Source organism: Branchiostoma belcheri, unplaced genomic scaffold, assembly GCF_001625305.1.
Source record: "Branchiostoma belcheri isolate BF01 breed outbred unplaced genomic scaffold, Haploidv18h27 scaffold2, whole genome shotgun sequence".
NCBI lineage: Eukaryota > Metazoa > Chordata > Leptocardii > Amphioxiformes > Branchiostomatidae > Branchiostoma > Branchiostoma belcheri.
The window spans coordinates 6827202-6841351 of record NW_017803490.1 but is presented as its reverse complement, the minus strand read 5'-3'; the positions used below and the strand labels follow the sequence as shown (position 1 = coordinate 6841351).

The 14150-nt window shown below is 41.2% G+C and overlaps 2 protein-coding genes across 4 annotated transcripts in view; one reads left to right on the top strand and one right to left on the bottom strand.

Moving 5' to 3' along the window:
* The window catches only part of LOC109468457 (cysteine-rich motor neuron 1 protein-like), a 2563-nt gene extending 1471 nt beyond the window's left edge, over positions 1-1092 (top strand). Inside the window, exon 4 of the mRNA XM_019766701.1 lies at positions 1025-1092. Within this exon, the coding sequence (XP_019622260.1) occupies positions 1025-1092 (68 nt within the window). The remainder of the gene's footprint in view (positions 1-1024) is intronic.
* A 1055-nt stretch (positions 1093-2147) lies between these two features.
* LOC109468852 (trichohyalin-like) lies at positions 2148-12394 on the bottom strand. 3 transcript variants are annotated; one of them, XM_019767212.1, is made up of 11 exons: positions 12243-12394; positions 7989-8106; positions 7628-7684; positions 6675-6881; positions 5710-5847; positions 5373-5516; positions 4423-4845; positions 3919-3996; positions 3385-3411; positions 3067-3125; positions 2148-2582 (listed from the first exon to the last, which is right to left on the bottom strand). In XM_019767212.1, the coding sequence occupies exons 2-10, from the start codon at positions 8074-8076 to the stop codon at positions 3088-3090; spliced, it is 1200 nt and encodes a 399-aa protein (XP_019622771.1). In that variant the 5' UTR covers positions 8077-8106; positions 12243-12394; the 3' UTR covers positions 2148-2582; positions 3067-3087. The 3 variants fall into 3 exon arrangements, with proteins under 3 accessions (XP_019622771.1, XP_019622772.1, XP_019622773.1); XM_019767213.1 differs by lacking the exon at positions 3067-3125; XM_019767214.1 differs by lacking the exon at positions 5373-5516 and having other exon boundaries at positions 12243-12393.
* Between the last annotated feature and the right edge of the window lie 1756 nt (positions 12395-14150).

Here is a 14150-nt window from a genome sequence, read left to right as displayed (position 1 = left end):
CTTTTTTCTTTTTTTTTTAGAACAGGCAAAAATCAATTCGCGCGCGGATATCATCCATAAAATTATGTCGGTGTGGCCTGACCTACGGAACGGACGGCTATTCCAACTTGGATTTGTTCATAGAGAGGGCTCGCCCTATAAATCCTACTGAAAATACGTACCAGGCTTTCGTTTGAACCTTTTTGCAAACAGTTTCCAAAAAGTCTCTCTTACTGTACTGTAGCATTAACCAAAATGTGTCCCATGTTTGAAGTCGTATACCAAAATATAAAATAACTTCAATTTCAGATAATCATTACACTGTGTTGTATTATTTCATTAATAGTGTACATTTGTAGATCGATTTGTTTTTGCATTAAACCTAATGACCAACACAACGCAAGTTAAGGTTTTTATGTAGATAATTCAACAATATATTCAAATGTAAGTAATTATCTACAGATTTATTTCTTAAATTGCTTCACATATCTAAAGTGACGATGCTTAAAACAAGTTGAGATCCATTTTCTAAAAACGAAGTGACATGGTTTTTGGTATTTCTCCCCTGTGTGATAGTATACATGGTTCAAAGTATTGTATTGGTTTAGCTTTCGTCTAAAAACATATATTTTCACAAACAATTATATAAACAGAAATGACAGAACATGTCTTTGACCTTGAACATGGAATAAATGGAGAAAACAAGGGCAGCTATTGATATTAGTGTTGTGTTCGAATTTTTATGGCAAAATGCTGATTTTTCAGCAAAGTAAAGCCCCTGTGAGAAGTAGCGACAATATAGCTTCCAGAGATGGTGGCTGCATGTCTCCAAAGGTTGTAAGGTAGTCGGCAGCAAGGTTTCGGTGGTGCGCGATGTTGCTCGCTACTAGTCTTTAAAAGTCTTCTGGATTCCAAATGGATGGATTATAAAACAATTTACGAAAATTTACAAATTTTTTTATTTTTTTCAAAATTTTCTAGTAATTGTAAAAAAAAAATGGAAAAAAAAGAAAGATTAAACAAATTTGTATTTTGTAAAAAAAAGCATCTGCTAAACTAGCGACGACCTTGCAGCGTCTGCAACAAGCTTGCAAGGTCATGGGAAGGTCCTGAATGTGTGACAGGGGTTGAAGATCGAGCGAGCATTGGTTGCAAGGGTAGCTGCAAGTTAATGCACAATCAGATGCCGTAGTTCACACATATCAACACAAGGTGTATATTTATCTCCACAAACGTGCAGTACAGTTATCTTAAACAGTTTTCCAATAGACGTCATCTTTAGTTCTTGGCGACAGTCTTTCTATACTGTCAGCTGTACATCGTATAACTACATGATACAACACACCATTTAGCGACTTCCAAACTATGGGTTTAGATACCACAGATGACATTTAACGAGATTTTAATGAGTTTGAAGAATTTACAATAACAGTTAAGTATCTGGGTCGGCTATAAGAAGAAACGTGTTAACATAACCGACAATTCAGGACAAAATAATGCAATATTAGACTCGTTGCATGCATGTTTTGTGGTTTCTTTTAATGTTTAACTCAGACAATATTTGATTTTGATAGTATTGATGCGGCGAGGTCTCTGTGTCTATTGTGGTAATAGTGTTTGTACCAAACATGGCCCCAAACACAAATAATACTCTTCACAAACTTCCGTCACAAAGAAGGGTGAAAACTTTTGCCATTAAAGGCAACTTTAGTGCCACAAAACAATAATCATTTTGGATGAAGAAATCAGATATTTGCATTTACTGCCATGTTTTTAGCACATTAACTTTTTTTGGTCATTATTTTATACTTGAAGCATTTGAAATCACTTATAGGTACCAACACAATACTGATACATAGCTAGAACAATATGAAGCCAGCAAATGTTTTCCGTTAGCGACATTGCATTTTGCTCATAGATATCAGTGTACTATGGGATAGGATTGATTCAACTTAGTACTGTACATTAAAATATTACCAGAAAATTAACTCTAAAAAGCCAGTCTTACTGCCCTGACATTACATTGGATACCTTTATACCGTTCAGCAAAATACTAGTACGTCCATATACATTATCTTATAATGGCAGTAGATGATGTGGCAGTTGATTAAAAAATGTTGTCCTTTGGTAATGCACACAACAAACAAAAACAACACAAAACATCAGAGTTCGACCGCTTTTCACCAATTTATTTTCAAAATCAGTAAAAGTCAATCCTGTACGATGTCCCAAAACCACAGCCATTCTTGTATTCCGTCATTCATGTCATTTTAGTAAGGGAAAAAATATCATTGAGCTAATATCAGTAATAGATTTATACTACATAACTTGTTACCGTTGTCACCAAAATACAAATAGCAGCAGTAGCGTAGCGTCAGTTTTTCAGTCATTACATAGAGTCTTGCATAGTTTTATATTTTTTGTATCGATTATATTTCATAGTTTCATCCCAATAACACCTATTGAAACCTCGATAGTTTGAGTTTCAAAAATAAAAAGGTAAAAAAAAAACGATGGTGTTGCTTAAAATTGCCGCGTTCTCGTGGTGTGAATGTTCAGCTGGCGGCCATAGATGGTCTTTTCATCACCTCTGCTTCTTTACTCTGAAAGAAAAAGAAAAAAGCCTGTTAGTTGTTTTTGCAAGTACAACACATAGTTCATTGACAGCAAGCATTAAGATGGCTATTAATTAAAGGTGTCCAGTGAAGGATTGTGGTGGCAAAACTAAAAATATTTGTCTAACGAAATCTTTTATATTTACACATGTAACCATATAGACCCATAGACACATTTGAGCACAAACAGCAACTAACCATCTTAAAGTAAACTTATTTATTGATGCGTATGGTACCGATAAATATACACTGGCTGGATGTAAATAAATTGTTAGCTTTCCTACACTTTGATGTGGCGCAATAATTTCCCATTTTTGAAATTGTTTTACTCTCTTCATCATGCTCCGCTATAGGGTTCTTTCATTTAATGTGCAAGAAAAACGACAGAAAATTCGCTTAGACATTGCCTTGATGTTACATATACACTGGGTGTCTTTAACAACTGATGGTAGTAAAAGATTGACTATAGTACTTTTTAATTGTCCATCGGTGCCTACTCCAAGTATTCCCCCTCGACGAACTCGTTGTCACCTAGAATTAGACAAAAACATCACAGTCAAGTGATGTCATGTCATGAACATATACCCGCAGCCAATCACGACGCTGCCTTCTGTCAGGACGCAACGTGATTGGCGGCAAGTTTCCCACCAATAACAGTGGGCGGAGTATCTGATTGGCTGACGATTGGCCCTGTAGCCATTAAGCAGCGAGAAGAACGTATATCGCCAAACATGTATCATTGTATAAATGTATAATTATCTATATTATTGAAATCAATGTTTAGTCTTACCTTGCACTTGTTCCTCCTCTGGGGCATATTCTAGAAATAGACCAAAATAGTACAGTTAGCCTCAGTTTGCCATGTGTACTTTCGTATATATAATATATGTAGTTTCCTTGTGTACAGTATTACAGCACTGCAAGAATTGATAAATGTCATGAAAGTTCATCTGTGTTGGTAGTTACATGTTCAGAGTTAAAATTTTTGGTCCAACACAAAAAAGCTTTCGACCAGTCACTCTAGTCTTCCTTAGTGGAGTGACCACAGTCAGTAAGTCCACTGAGGAAGACCAGAGTGACTGGTCGAAAGCTCTAGGTGAGAGAACTTTTTGTGTTGGACCAAAACTCTAAACAAACTGATAAATGTATTAACATTTCAATCAAACATGCATCTCTATTCACTTCTATGTAGACAGTCAATGCAAATAGACAGCTGCAAAATATATAAAAGAAACAAAAAAACATGGTTCTGGATGAAGCTCGGTTCTGGAAGCGTATGGACTATCCAGAACCGTGCCGTTCTGGATAAAAAAAAACTACTCACCCATCGTATCACGCAGCTGCTGCTCCAGGGTAGCCAGCTGGGCGGCCAGCGCAGCCAGGCCACTGGTGTCCTGGTTTTCTGCACACAAAAAAATACAATCATCAGATGTCAGTTCTTCAAACATATATTAAGATATACAATAGAATTACAATACAAACGAAAAAAAAAGTTGAATTACTTTTACATAAGAAAAAGTTCTATGTCTGGCTACTTTAATAATATATTTTCTTACAGAAATGTTTCTGTGATTTCTATAAAGTTCTTATCACAAGTTTGTATGAAACAACTTAATCAGACTTAATCTTCCATCCAGCGGCTTTTACTTGTATTGATAGATTTACTATTCTACTTTTTGTGACATTTGTGGCATAACCAATCAGATGTTTCCCCTTCTGTTAGTGAAGGATGGTTACCAGCCAATCACGTTGCCTCTTGGCCGAAGGTGATGCCGTAATTTGCTCGTAAAAATTTGTGTCAAACAGATTTCTAATGTCCTTTTCTTACCCAGTTGCTCCGGAGCATCCAGATCCTCGTCGGCTGTCACCTGAACCTCCACCTGTATTGCCTCTGGCTCATCAACGGTCTCCATTCCCATCTGAGCCTCAGCCAAGGCTGCATCCTCCTCAGTCGCCAGGTCCCTCTCCTCCTGCTCGGCCAGAGCCGCCATCTCATCAGCATCCTGGATCTCCTCCGGAGCCAGTTCCCTCTCCTCCTGCTCTTGCTCTTCCTCCAGGGCTCTCATCGCCTCGTCAGCCTCCATGTCTTTCTTCTCCTGCTCCGCCAGAGCTGCCATCTCCTCAGCATCTTGCATCTCCTCGGGAGCCACCTCCCACTCATCTTCCAATTCATCCTCATCCTCCTCTGGCATGCCCTTCAGTTCCTGCACACGCTGCATCAGGCTGGAGAGCCGTGCGGACAGGTCATCCTCTGAAAAAGTAAAATAGCACAGCTGTTACGATGGAATGACTTTATCTCAAAGAAGAACATCAGACTCCGAACCAAGCAACAACCAGTGTCCTCATATGCAAACGCCGGCTCAGCTGGTTAGGACACGCCGTCAGACTCCCACCTGTCAGACTCGCCAACCAGGTACTACAGTAGTGCCGAGAAGGACGGAGAAGGAGGGGGCGTCCTAAGATGAACTGGTGACAGGCAGTGGAGAGGGACCTTCAGGCAGTCAACATGAGCTGGTAGGAAGCCTTGAGGCTGGCTGCTGACAGAGGAAGCTGGGCTACTTTGACTGCCTCATGCGTCACGAGACGCGGGAGCCCCCAAGTCTAAGTAAGTAAGTATTACCTTCTATTCTTGTTCCCGTTATTATATTACATATATCAAGTACTGGTTACCCTAGAGAAGCTGTTATTTTTGAGACTCCAAATTCAACATATACTTCACAGACATGACTTATAAGCAAACAGATTTGAGGTCTTGATAGCAAGAAAACTATGACATACCCTCGTCGAAGTCATCTTCTTCTTCCATCTCTCGTGCTTCCATGTCTTCTTCATCTTCCAATTCATCTTCCTCTTCCTCTGGCATGCCCCTCAATGCCCTCATACGTTGCAACAGGCTGGAGAGCCGTTCGGACAGGTCATCCTCTGAAAGTGAAATATCAAAGCTGTTAAGACGCAGTTTTATTCGCCGTTGGTCCTCGTACGATTTAAGGGTATGACATGGTATATATACTCATAGTACTCATTGTCCTAGAGAACCTGTTATTTTATAGACTCCAAATTCCACATATATTTCACAGACATGACTTATAAGCAAACAGAGAAAGCTATGACATACCCTGGTCGAAGTCATCTTCTTCTTCCATCTCTCGTGCTTCCATGTCTTCTTCATCTTCCAATTCATCCTCCTCTGGCATGCCCCTCAATGCCCTCATACGTTGCACAAGATCGGAAAGCCATTCGGACAGGTCCTCCTCTGAAAGCAAAATATCAAAGCTGTTAGCAATTTCCAATTTAACATTACTCACCGCCACCCTGCTCTCGTTGGCGGACAGGGAGTGGCGCCCCTGCCCATTGAGGAGCTGCAGCCCACAACATACACACACAACACAGCGACGACCCCATCCAATACCCCCACCGTGCTGGAGCCCTCAGCCAATTGAGGTTTGCACGAAATGGGAAGTTACGGAGCAGTTATATTCGCCGTTAGTCATCGTACGATTCTAAGGCATTATGTATGGTCATGCCATCTAATGCATACTTCTAATGGAATCTAAAACATATTATATCGAAAATAACTACCAGCACATCAGGTTGGTAGTACATAGGACATTTGGGCTTCTCTTATACACAGTCATTTTCTCCTTGCTTACGCTTCGATGTCTATCAGACACCTTTCTCAGGGTTTCTTCCTCATAGCTTCAAAGAGACTAGGAAGCTCTGAGTAAGTTGTCTGGCAAACATCGAAACGTCAGCAAGGTGAGAATGACTGTGTATAAGAGAGGCCCAATGCCCAAAGTACAGAAGTACTGGTTATATATATGAAAAGCCCATGATCCAATAATTCTTTTTATTGTAAGTCCTATAGCTCTTGGACAACACATCTTGTACAAGACTTAGTGCTCAGCATGGGATTAAAGAATTGGTAGTGGTGTGTGCTCAATTTCCACACTCTTTCTCGTAAGTACTGGTTGCCTTGGAGAGACCGTTATTTTAGAAACTACAAATTCCGCATAGATCTCACAGACATGACTTATAAGCAAACAGCTTCAAGGTCGTAATAGTAAGAAAACTATGACATACCCTGGGCAGCATTATCTTCTTCTTCCACCTCTCTTTCCTCTTGCTCTTCTAGAGCCTCCTCATCTTCCGCCTCTGCCTCTTCCTCCATCTCCCTTGCTTCCATTTCTTGCTCTTCCAAAGTTTCCTCTTCCTCCATGTCTGCTTCTTCCTCCATCTCTCTTGCGTCCATTTCACCTTCGTTCAGATCTTCGTCGACGTTGTCCTGATCTATATTTACAGAAGTAAAAGTAGGAACGTTCATTAAAGAGGTTTATCAGTCACGTAGAATTATCAGTTGTAGAATATTCCTTAATCAGTGACTTTTTTTTGAAAGGTAGAAACACGTACCTCCAAGATTCACACAAGTTTCGACCTATATAGCTAGTCTCGTTATCTCGCAAGACTAGGTCACTCCGTGATCAAGATGTACAGTGGACAGTGAAAATTTGGAGGTACGTGTTTCTACCATTCAAAAATAGTCACTGATTAAGGAATATTCTACTAACTAGGAACGTTCAGTTGTCATTCTTACATTCTACCTGCTAACACCTGAAGCAAACTTTTGATGCCGCACAACTTTATTTGTGTTGGCGTAATACGTCCTGTCATGTCAGGTCCACTGCTTCTATGTGTCAAGCAGCTGCCGCCCGTACTTCTAGTTGCGTTAGCGCATCAACCAATCGGATGCTACCCCTGCTGTTATGGTTGGCCTGAGAAAGTTGCTAGCCAATCACGACGCCGTCTACGGTCAGGAGACAACGCGATTGGCTGGTAACTTTTCCAACAGTAACAGATGGGAGAGTATCTGAGTGGCTGACGGCTGGCACGCGCTAAAGTGAGCGGTTAGACTGAGTGTTGTTGCTTGGTACATACAGTCGGTGGAGATGGCATTGAGAGGATGGTCTGATCTTATGACTGTGAAACAAAATTAATTTAGAAAATTAAAGACAAAAATAACACGTGGGGGTACTGACCTGCCAACACACTGTTCATCTTCTCCAGAAGGAAGTCCAACCGCTCAGACAGGTTATCTGTTTGGAGGATAACAACAATCGAATAATTAAATGTAGCAAGGGTTTTGGTACTAGATATGCCAAGAAAGAGGTATATTTACGTAGAAGACGGAGTTAACGTTATTGAGAAATAAGTATGTAAGGAAAATGAATGAATGAATGTTAGAATGAGTGAATAAAATAGTGAAAGATTAAATGAATGAATGTTTGTCAATGAATGAGTGAATGAAATAGTGAAAGATTGAATGAATGAACGAATAAATGAACAAACGAATGAATGAATGAACGAACAAACGAATGAATGAATGAATGAACTACATACCTTCTGCATCTCGCTTGACTCTGATCGACTTCGCGCCAATCACGGTTGTCATGGCAACGATGGCCAGCAGACAAACACACCACTTCATGATGAGGCTGTACAGGTGACTGGTATGGTCCTGAAAAAGTACAGGGTAAAAAAATTATGTAACTAGAAAGGTAAAGCTTGCAGAGTAAATGCATGATGTTTACCTTCGCATATGGTCTGCTCTTAGGTGTTTCTTACTTACTCTCCAAGCAAAGGTTTTTAGGCTTCGGTTCATGGTGCTAGGTGGCGCTTTTCGGGGCAGCCGCACGAAAACGTCGCTCCGTGTTTTGTGTGTGATTTTAGCAAAGTTATTACCTTTTTAGCCCCCCAGTGCAATATTCTGTATGTCCGAAAGTTTCCTGAAGCCCTTCGGACTTGTTATGTACGTGTGTGGACCTGTTTTATGCAACTTTAGACTGTTTATTGCTTGGACACCATCGAGTCCTGCATAATGGCTTCCTGCCCAAGAGCGATCGTCCGGTACTCCTTGGATTTTCTTCGGGGTTTGAAGAAGACATCTGCCCCGGTCAACAACATCATCAGCATCATCAACAACAAGTTCACCGACATCACAACATCCCTACCACCGCTTGACGTCACCAAGCTACCAGCGTTTCTTCCGTCACGCGCTCCCCCCACAGCTCTTCCATGGGAGGTGTACAACAAACTGTTACAAGTGAAGGTGAAGAAATCACCTGGGCCGGATGGAATAAACGGCGTCCTACTGAAAGAGTTTGCATACGAACTCTGCACGCCGATCGCGAATATCTTTAACGAGTCTCTGTATGAAGGCATAGTGCCACGGGAGTGGAAGGAAGCTGTTGTTGTTCCACTTCCTAAGTCTCACCCACCAAGCATCGATCAGTTACGTCCAGTCTCACTGACGTCTTTAATCGCGAAGGTTTGTGAGGGATTCATCGCTTCGTGGGTACTACAGGACATCGGTAACAACATATCTCCCAGTCAGTTTGGATGTCTGAAGGGTCGTTCGACGACGCATTGTCTTGTTAACTTGGCCGACCACCTGTTCAAGTCGGCAGACAGGCGTGGAACAAGCAGCACGTGGGTACTGACGGACTTTAGTAAGGCTTTTGATCTTGTAGATCATACCACAGCCATACGTCACCTCCTGGAGCTTGGAGTCCGCCCGGAACTTGTTCCATGGATTGCCAGCTTTCACACTGACCGGAGTCAGAAAACTAGGTACCAGGGAACTCTCTCGCAAGTGAAACACCTTACCTGTGGCCTGGCACAGGGAACGAAACTCGGCCCTATTGTCTTTATAGCTCACGTCAATAGCATCACCGACAACCTGACCGCTAAGTCGTGGGCATTTGTGGATGATCTGAACCTGATCGAAACAAGACTTGCTGCACATCCACCTACACTACAGGGCGATCTTGACAACCTCTCTACGTGGACAGAAACCAACAGAATGAAACTGAACCCGGGAAAGTGTAAGGCAATGCAAGTCTGCTTTGTCCGGATTCCTCCTCCTCCTCCTGTTCTCACCATTGGCGGCCATGAACTTGAAGTTGTCGGTATCGCCAAGTGCTTAGGAGTAACCTTTCAGTCAGATCTGAAGTGGGACATGCACGTCCTGGAAATGTGTAAAAAGGGGAACCAAAGGCTGTATCTCCTATGTAGGCTGAGGCAGTTTCACCTACCAACACACGACTTGGTTACTGTTTACACGAGTTTCGTACGGCCGGTCCTGGAGTATGCAACACCCCTGTGGCACCCAGGCTTAACGTCCAGTCAACGGAGGAAGATAGAGAACATCCAAGTGCGGGCAACTAAGATCATCCTCGGCAACACCTTTCACAGTTACTCTGCAGCATGTGAAGCACTACAACTCCAGAAACTCGAAGACCGACGTGTCTCTCTGTGCCTAAAGTTTGCCCAGAAGCTGTACAAGTCTGAACAGTACAGACATTGGTTTCCTCGACTTCGGGGAGAGATCAGTGGGAGGGAAACAAGACAGAACAAAAAACTAGACCAATTGCCAGCACGCACAGCAAGATATGCGAAAAGCCCGTTGCCTTACCTCGTCCAGCTTTTAAACAGCACTCTGTAATGTAATCCTGTAATGTACATGCCGTTATATATTTGATTTTAATCTAGTACTTTTAATGAGGTTGGTATTTTAACTTTTAGTGTTGTATTGTAAAAATGTAATGATTTTATTGCCACAATATGTTTCATACAATGTACGGGACATGTAATTCAGCCTTCGGGCTGTGAGGTGTTTCAAATAAAACCCGCATTATTCATTTTTGACGCTTTCATGCGTTTTAAGGACTTTCTTTTGTTTCCTTAACTTACTCTCCAAGTAGATGTTTCAAAAGCTTGGGTCATTTTTGACATGTTTCCGGGCATTTTGGGGGGCTTTCTTTTTTTTCCTTAACTTACTCTCCAAGTGGATGTTTCAAAAGCTTGGGGTCATTTTGGACATGTTTTCATGCGCGCGTTTTATTGGGCTTTTCTTTTTTACCCCCGTCAACTGGATGGCAAATGGATGTTGCCCTGGCGATTTGATACTGTCACTGAAAGAAAGATCTGCTTGGGGGTCATTTCTTACCACATGCAGTTAGAGTTTATATGTTTCTTACTGCGCATATGTTTTTAATAGTTGTTGTCTGCGAACCTCTCAATCAAATTATATATATATATATCATTGTACCAGATGTCTTCACTGGCTAGAGAAATATTCTTCACTCCCTCCAGGCGACATTTGCCCCATATTCTACAGGTTGTTGTGATGCTTTTCAACAATAGACTAGCTTCATGCATATTCAACATGTAGAGAGACCGGTTTTTCCTCCAGGTACATATACTTTGAAGACGCAGCCTTGCGTACCAAAAAAAATTGTAGTTGTTCGATTGATTTTTCTGTATGACTGCCAGGATAAATTTGGTTGGCAAAAGTTCAATTTCCCACGGGAGAAGATTTTTGCGTGTAAAAAAATGCTGAATTCGAATCCTGAATGAAACTAAGACATGGGCTAGTATAAACACAATGTGACTAATTGTCTAGTCTCACAGACAAGACAGGCTATTGTATAAATCACACGGTACGAAATTACAATGAGGGACGGTCACGAATTATGTTTCATTCTTTTTTACAACATCCAACCATCCTCCAGTACGTATATACTTGCTTTGAGGTGTCGATACGTTGGGGGAAGTTGTCGGCGTGCTCAGCTGGATCGTAAAGAAGTCGGGCAGATGTTGGGAGGGAGTCGGCCCGCAGGCTTTGGCGTCTCGGGGATAATTACGAATACAGGTGCATTCCAGAAGTTTGGACACTTGGATAGTCTGTGGTACTAATTTCTTGCGAAACGCGGACTCTTTTTTTCCTCAAAAATGTTATCACTTTCTGAATACTGAGGGTTTTCTTTGCTGTACTTAAGATCTGGGCATTGAACACAATGGTATGGGGAGCCCGTAGGCATTTCAATAATTGGTCTTCCCGAGTTTGTAGTCTCCTTAGTAGTCTCTACGCGTTACGCTTTTTGGGGATTTTGAATGTGCTTATGAATATGATTATCATATCTCGGTAGCCTCTACCAGGCTTTCAGAAGCGGCTGGAAAGGGTAGAAATTTGCCAAAAGACAGATAACATGCGAGAGGAGTACAGTTTGCCCCTACAGACTTCTGGGCGACAAACTGTACTCCTCTAGCAGACTACATTGTAACTCCCCTGGCAAGTTATCTGTCTATTTTGACAATTTTTACTCTTCCCAGCTGCTTCTGAAGCCTGGTAGAATAAGTTCTCGGTACCCGGTCTCCTGTTCTACGAAAGTGGCGAACAACAAACGGAGTGTCAAGAACAGATACGCCGTCAGAAGAAAGGAACATCACAGCCCCCAAAAGAGTCTACCACAGGGAAGCCTACGAGTCTGCTATTTTGAGAGATTTGACTGTACAAAGTTAACAGACTTATATCTATACTTTTGTCAGTGTTGCATATTTACTTACAGTTCTTTATCCACAACCAGATATTTGTTGGCTGTACAAGATAGTAACAAATTGACAAAACAGTGTCCATTTTCCACCAGTTTTACCTGGCGTAAAAAAAGATACCAATACAAGAAAGAAATCCCGATAGAAACACGTCAAACATAATCCGAAGGCCAAGCCTCTGCTTGGAGAGTATATAGTTCTAACCTGTGTATCCTTACAAGTCAAAAACGAGATATACTCGGAGAAGGAAAAAACACCTACCTGTTCTGGAAAACCACCTTGAGTAGAATGACTTCTTAAGACAATGTTCTTAAGACAACCAAGACTCAAGATGGCCCAGTTTTAGACTTCCTCAACTTCCATATATGGTAATCTGAAGTCCCCGGATGTTCTCACGTGACCAGGGACCAATCATTTTTGTTTCTAGGGAAGGAAATGTAACAACTATTTTCCCTTACAAAGTTCTTTTATAAGATCTGTAATATATGATATTTAGTAGTTATGAGAGGCAGTCACTAAAAATGTTTGAAGTACATTTTTAGTTCATAAGGTCTTTAATTGGCACTCCTCTTAAGGTATCTAATGATTTGCCCCGTAACATTATACAAAGGCGCAGCGATGCATTGCGTCAAAAGTTGTCAGACCGGTAAAACAACTAGTTCTGGATCAAACCTGTCAAAGGGGCGTTGTCAGATGGTCCCGTAGATAAGATTTTTGAGGAAAGTTTACAAAACACGGTTACACTTATAAACGAAATACAGGTATCATGGTGTTTTTTTTTCTTCGACATTTTGGAAAATTTGGGTGTCCAGTAGGCCATACTTCACAGGTGCATGTTTTGCGCTTATGTCGTAACCATACTGTAGCAGTCAAGGCGTCATGTCCCTGGGGCACAAATGTATGATGGATATAGGGACAAGCTTGGCTGCTCAAGAGGCCCAATCAGCTCATGACAGCGAAATTGTCTACGCATACAGGATATTGCACAACTACTTAGCCTCTACCAGGCTTCGGGAGGCGGTTAGAAAGAGTCACTAAGAAATTGGCAAAATAGACAGATAACAGTCTCTACCAGATTCCTTTGGCAGGAGGACCAGTTGGACCCTCGATGGCCGGCAAACTCCTCTTGCCAGTTATGATCCCCTAGCTTTTTTATGCCGATTTCTACAATTTATTCAGTCTGGAAAAAGAGTACTAGTATGGTGGAGACTACAGATGAATATGCCAGGCAAGTTGGTCCGCTACAGAGTCGGGGTAAACTGTACTCCTTTAGCGGACCAACTCCCCTGGTATGTTATCTGTCTATTTGACAAATTTCTACTCTTTCCAGTCGCTTCTGAAGCCTGGCAGATGCAGAGGCCACAACAACCCCCCTTTTGAAGGGAAGAAGCTTACTTTAGTTTTTAGACTTTTAAATCGTATCTTTCGCCACCTGACCCTCCTTCTAACACAAGATAAATTAATTATCCGCTTTGAAAACCAAACAACTATCAATGCTTTTATTTTAACATTGCTAGACGTAAATGCCATCAAGTCTGCACCGTGTAACGCATAAATAAGGTGCTATTATAATTTATTTGTAAACATATGAGCAAGAAAACACAACTTCATAAGTGTAACATTGGATATGTTTGGAAGTGGCCAGCGGCAACTATCAGACATAACATGTACTGCAGATCTTTCGAAACTTGATGTAGATGAGTTCAATGAGTCTCTACACTGCAAAGAGTGAGATCCAACTCCAGTTTTGTCTTACAGTTCATTTAATAATATGTAATACCGAAGGAAAACATATAGTTTTTTGCTGTTTCCTCTTCTTCTTCTCCAAACTAATAAGGTCAATGACCTGAACCAGATATCTGACACCATTTTAACTAGTGTTGGGTTACATCATGTTGAAAGTTTATAGTCTCCTGTCTGACCATATATATGAATTTGTTTGGGTAAGAATTAACAGAGCAGATATACAAATGTAAACATTATGCAGTTGCTTTGCAAATGTTACCTTTCTGGTTTTGATATTGTAATTTGAAAGAAGTCTCCACCAGACTCCTTTTGCAGGCTGAATAAATCGTAGAAATCGGCCTAAAAGTAAAACGGGAATAATATAATTGGCTACCTTCTCTGGTCAATTATATTATTCCCCTCTTAGGCCAATTTCTACGATTT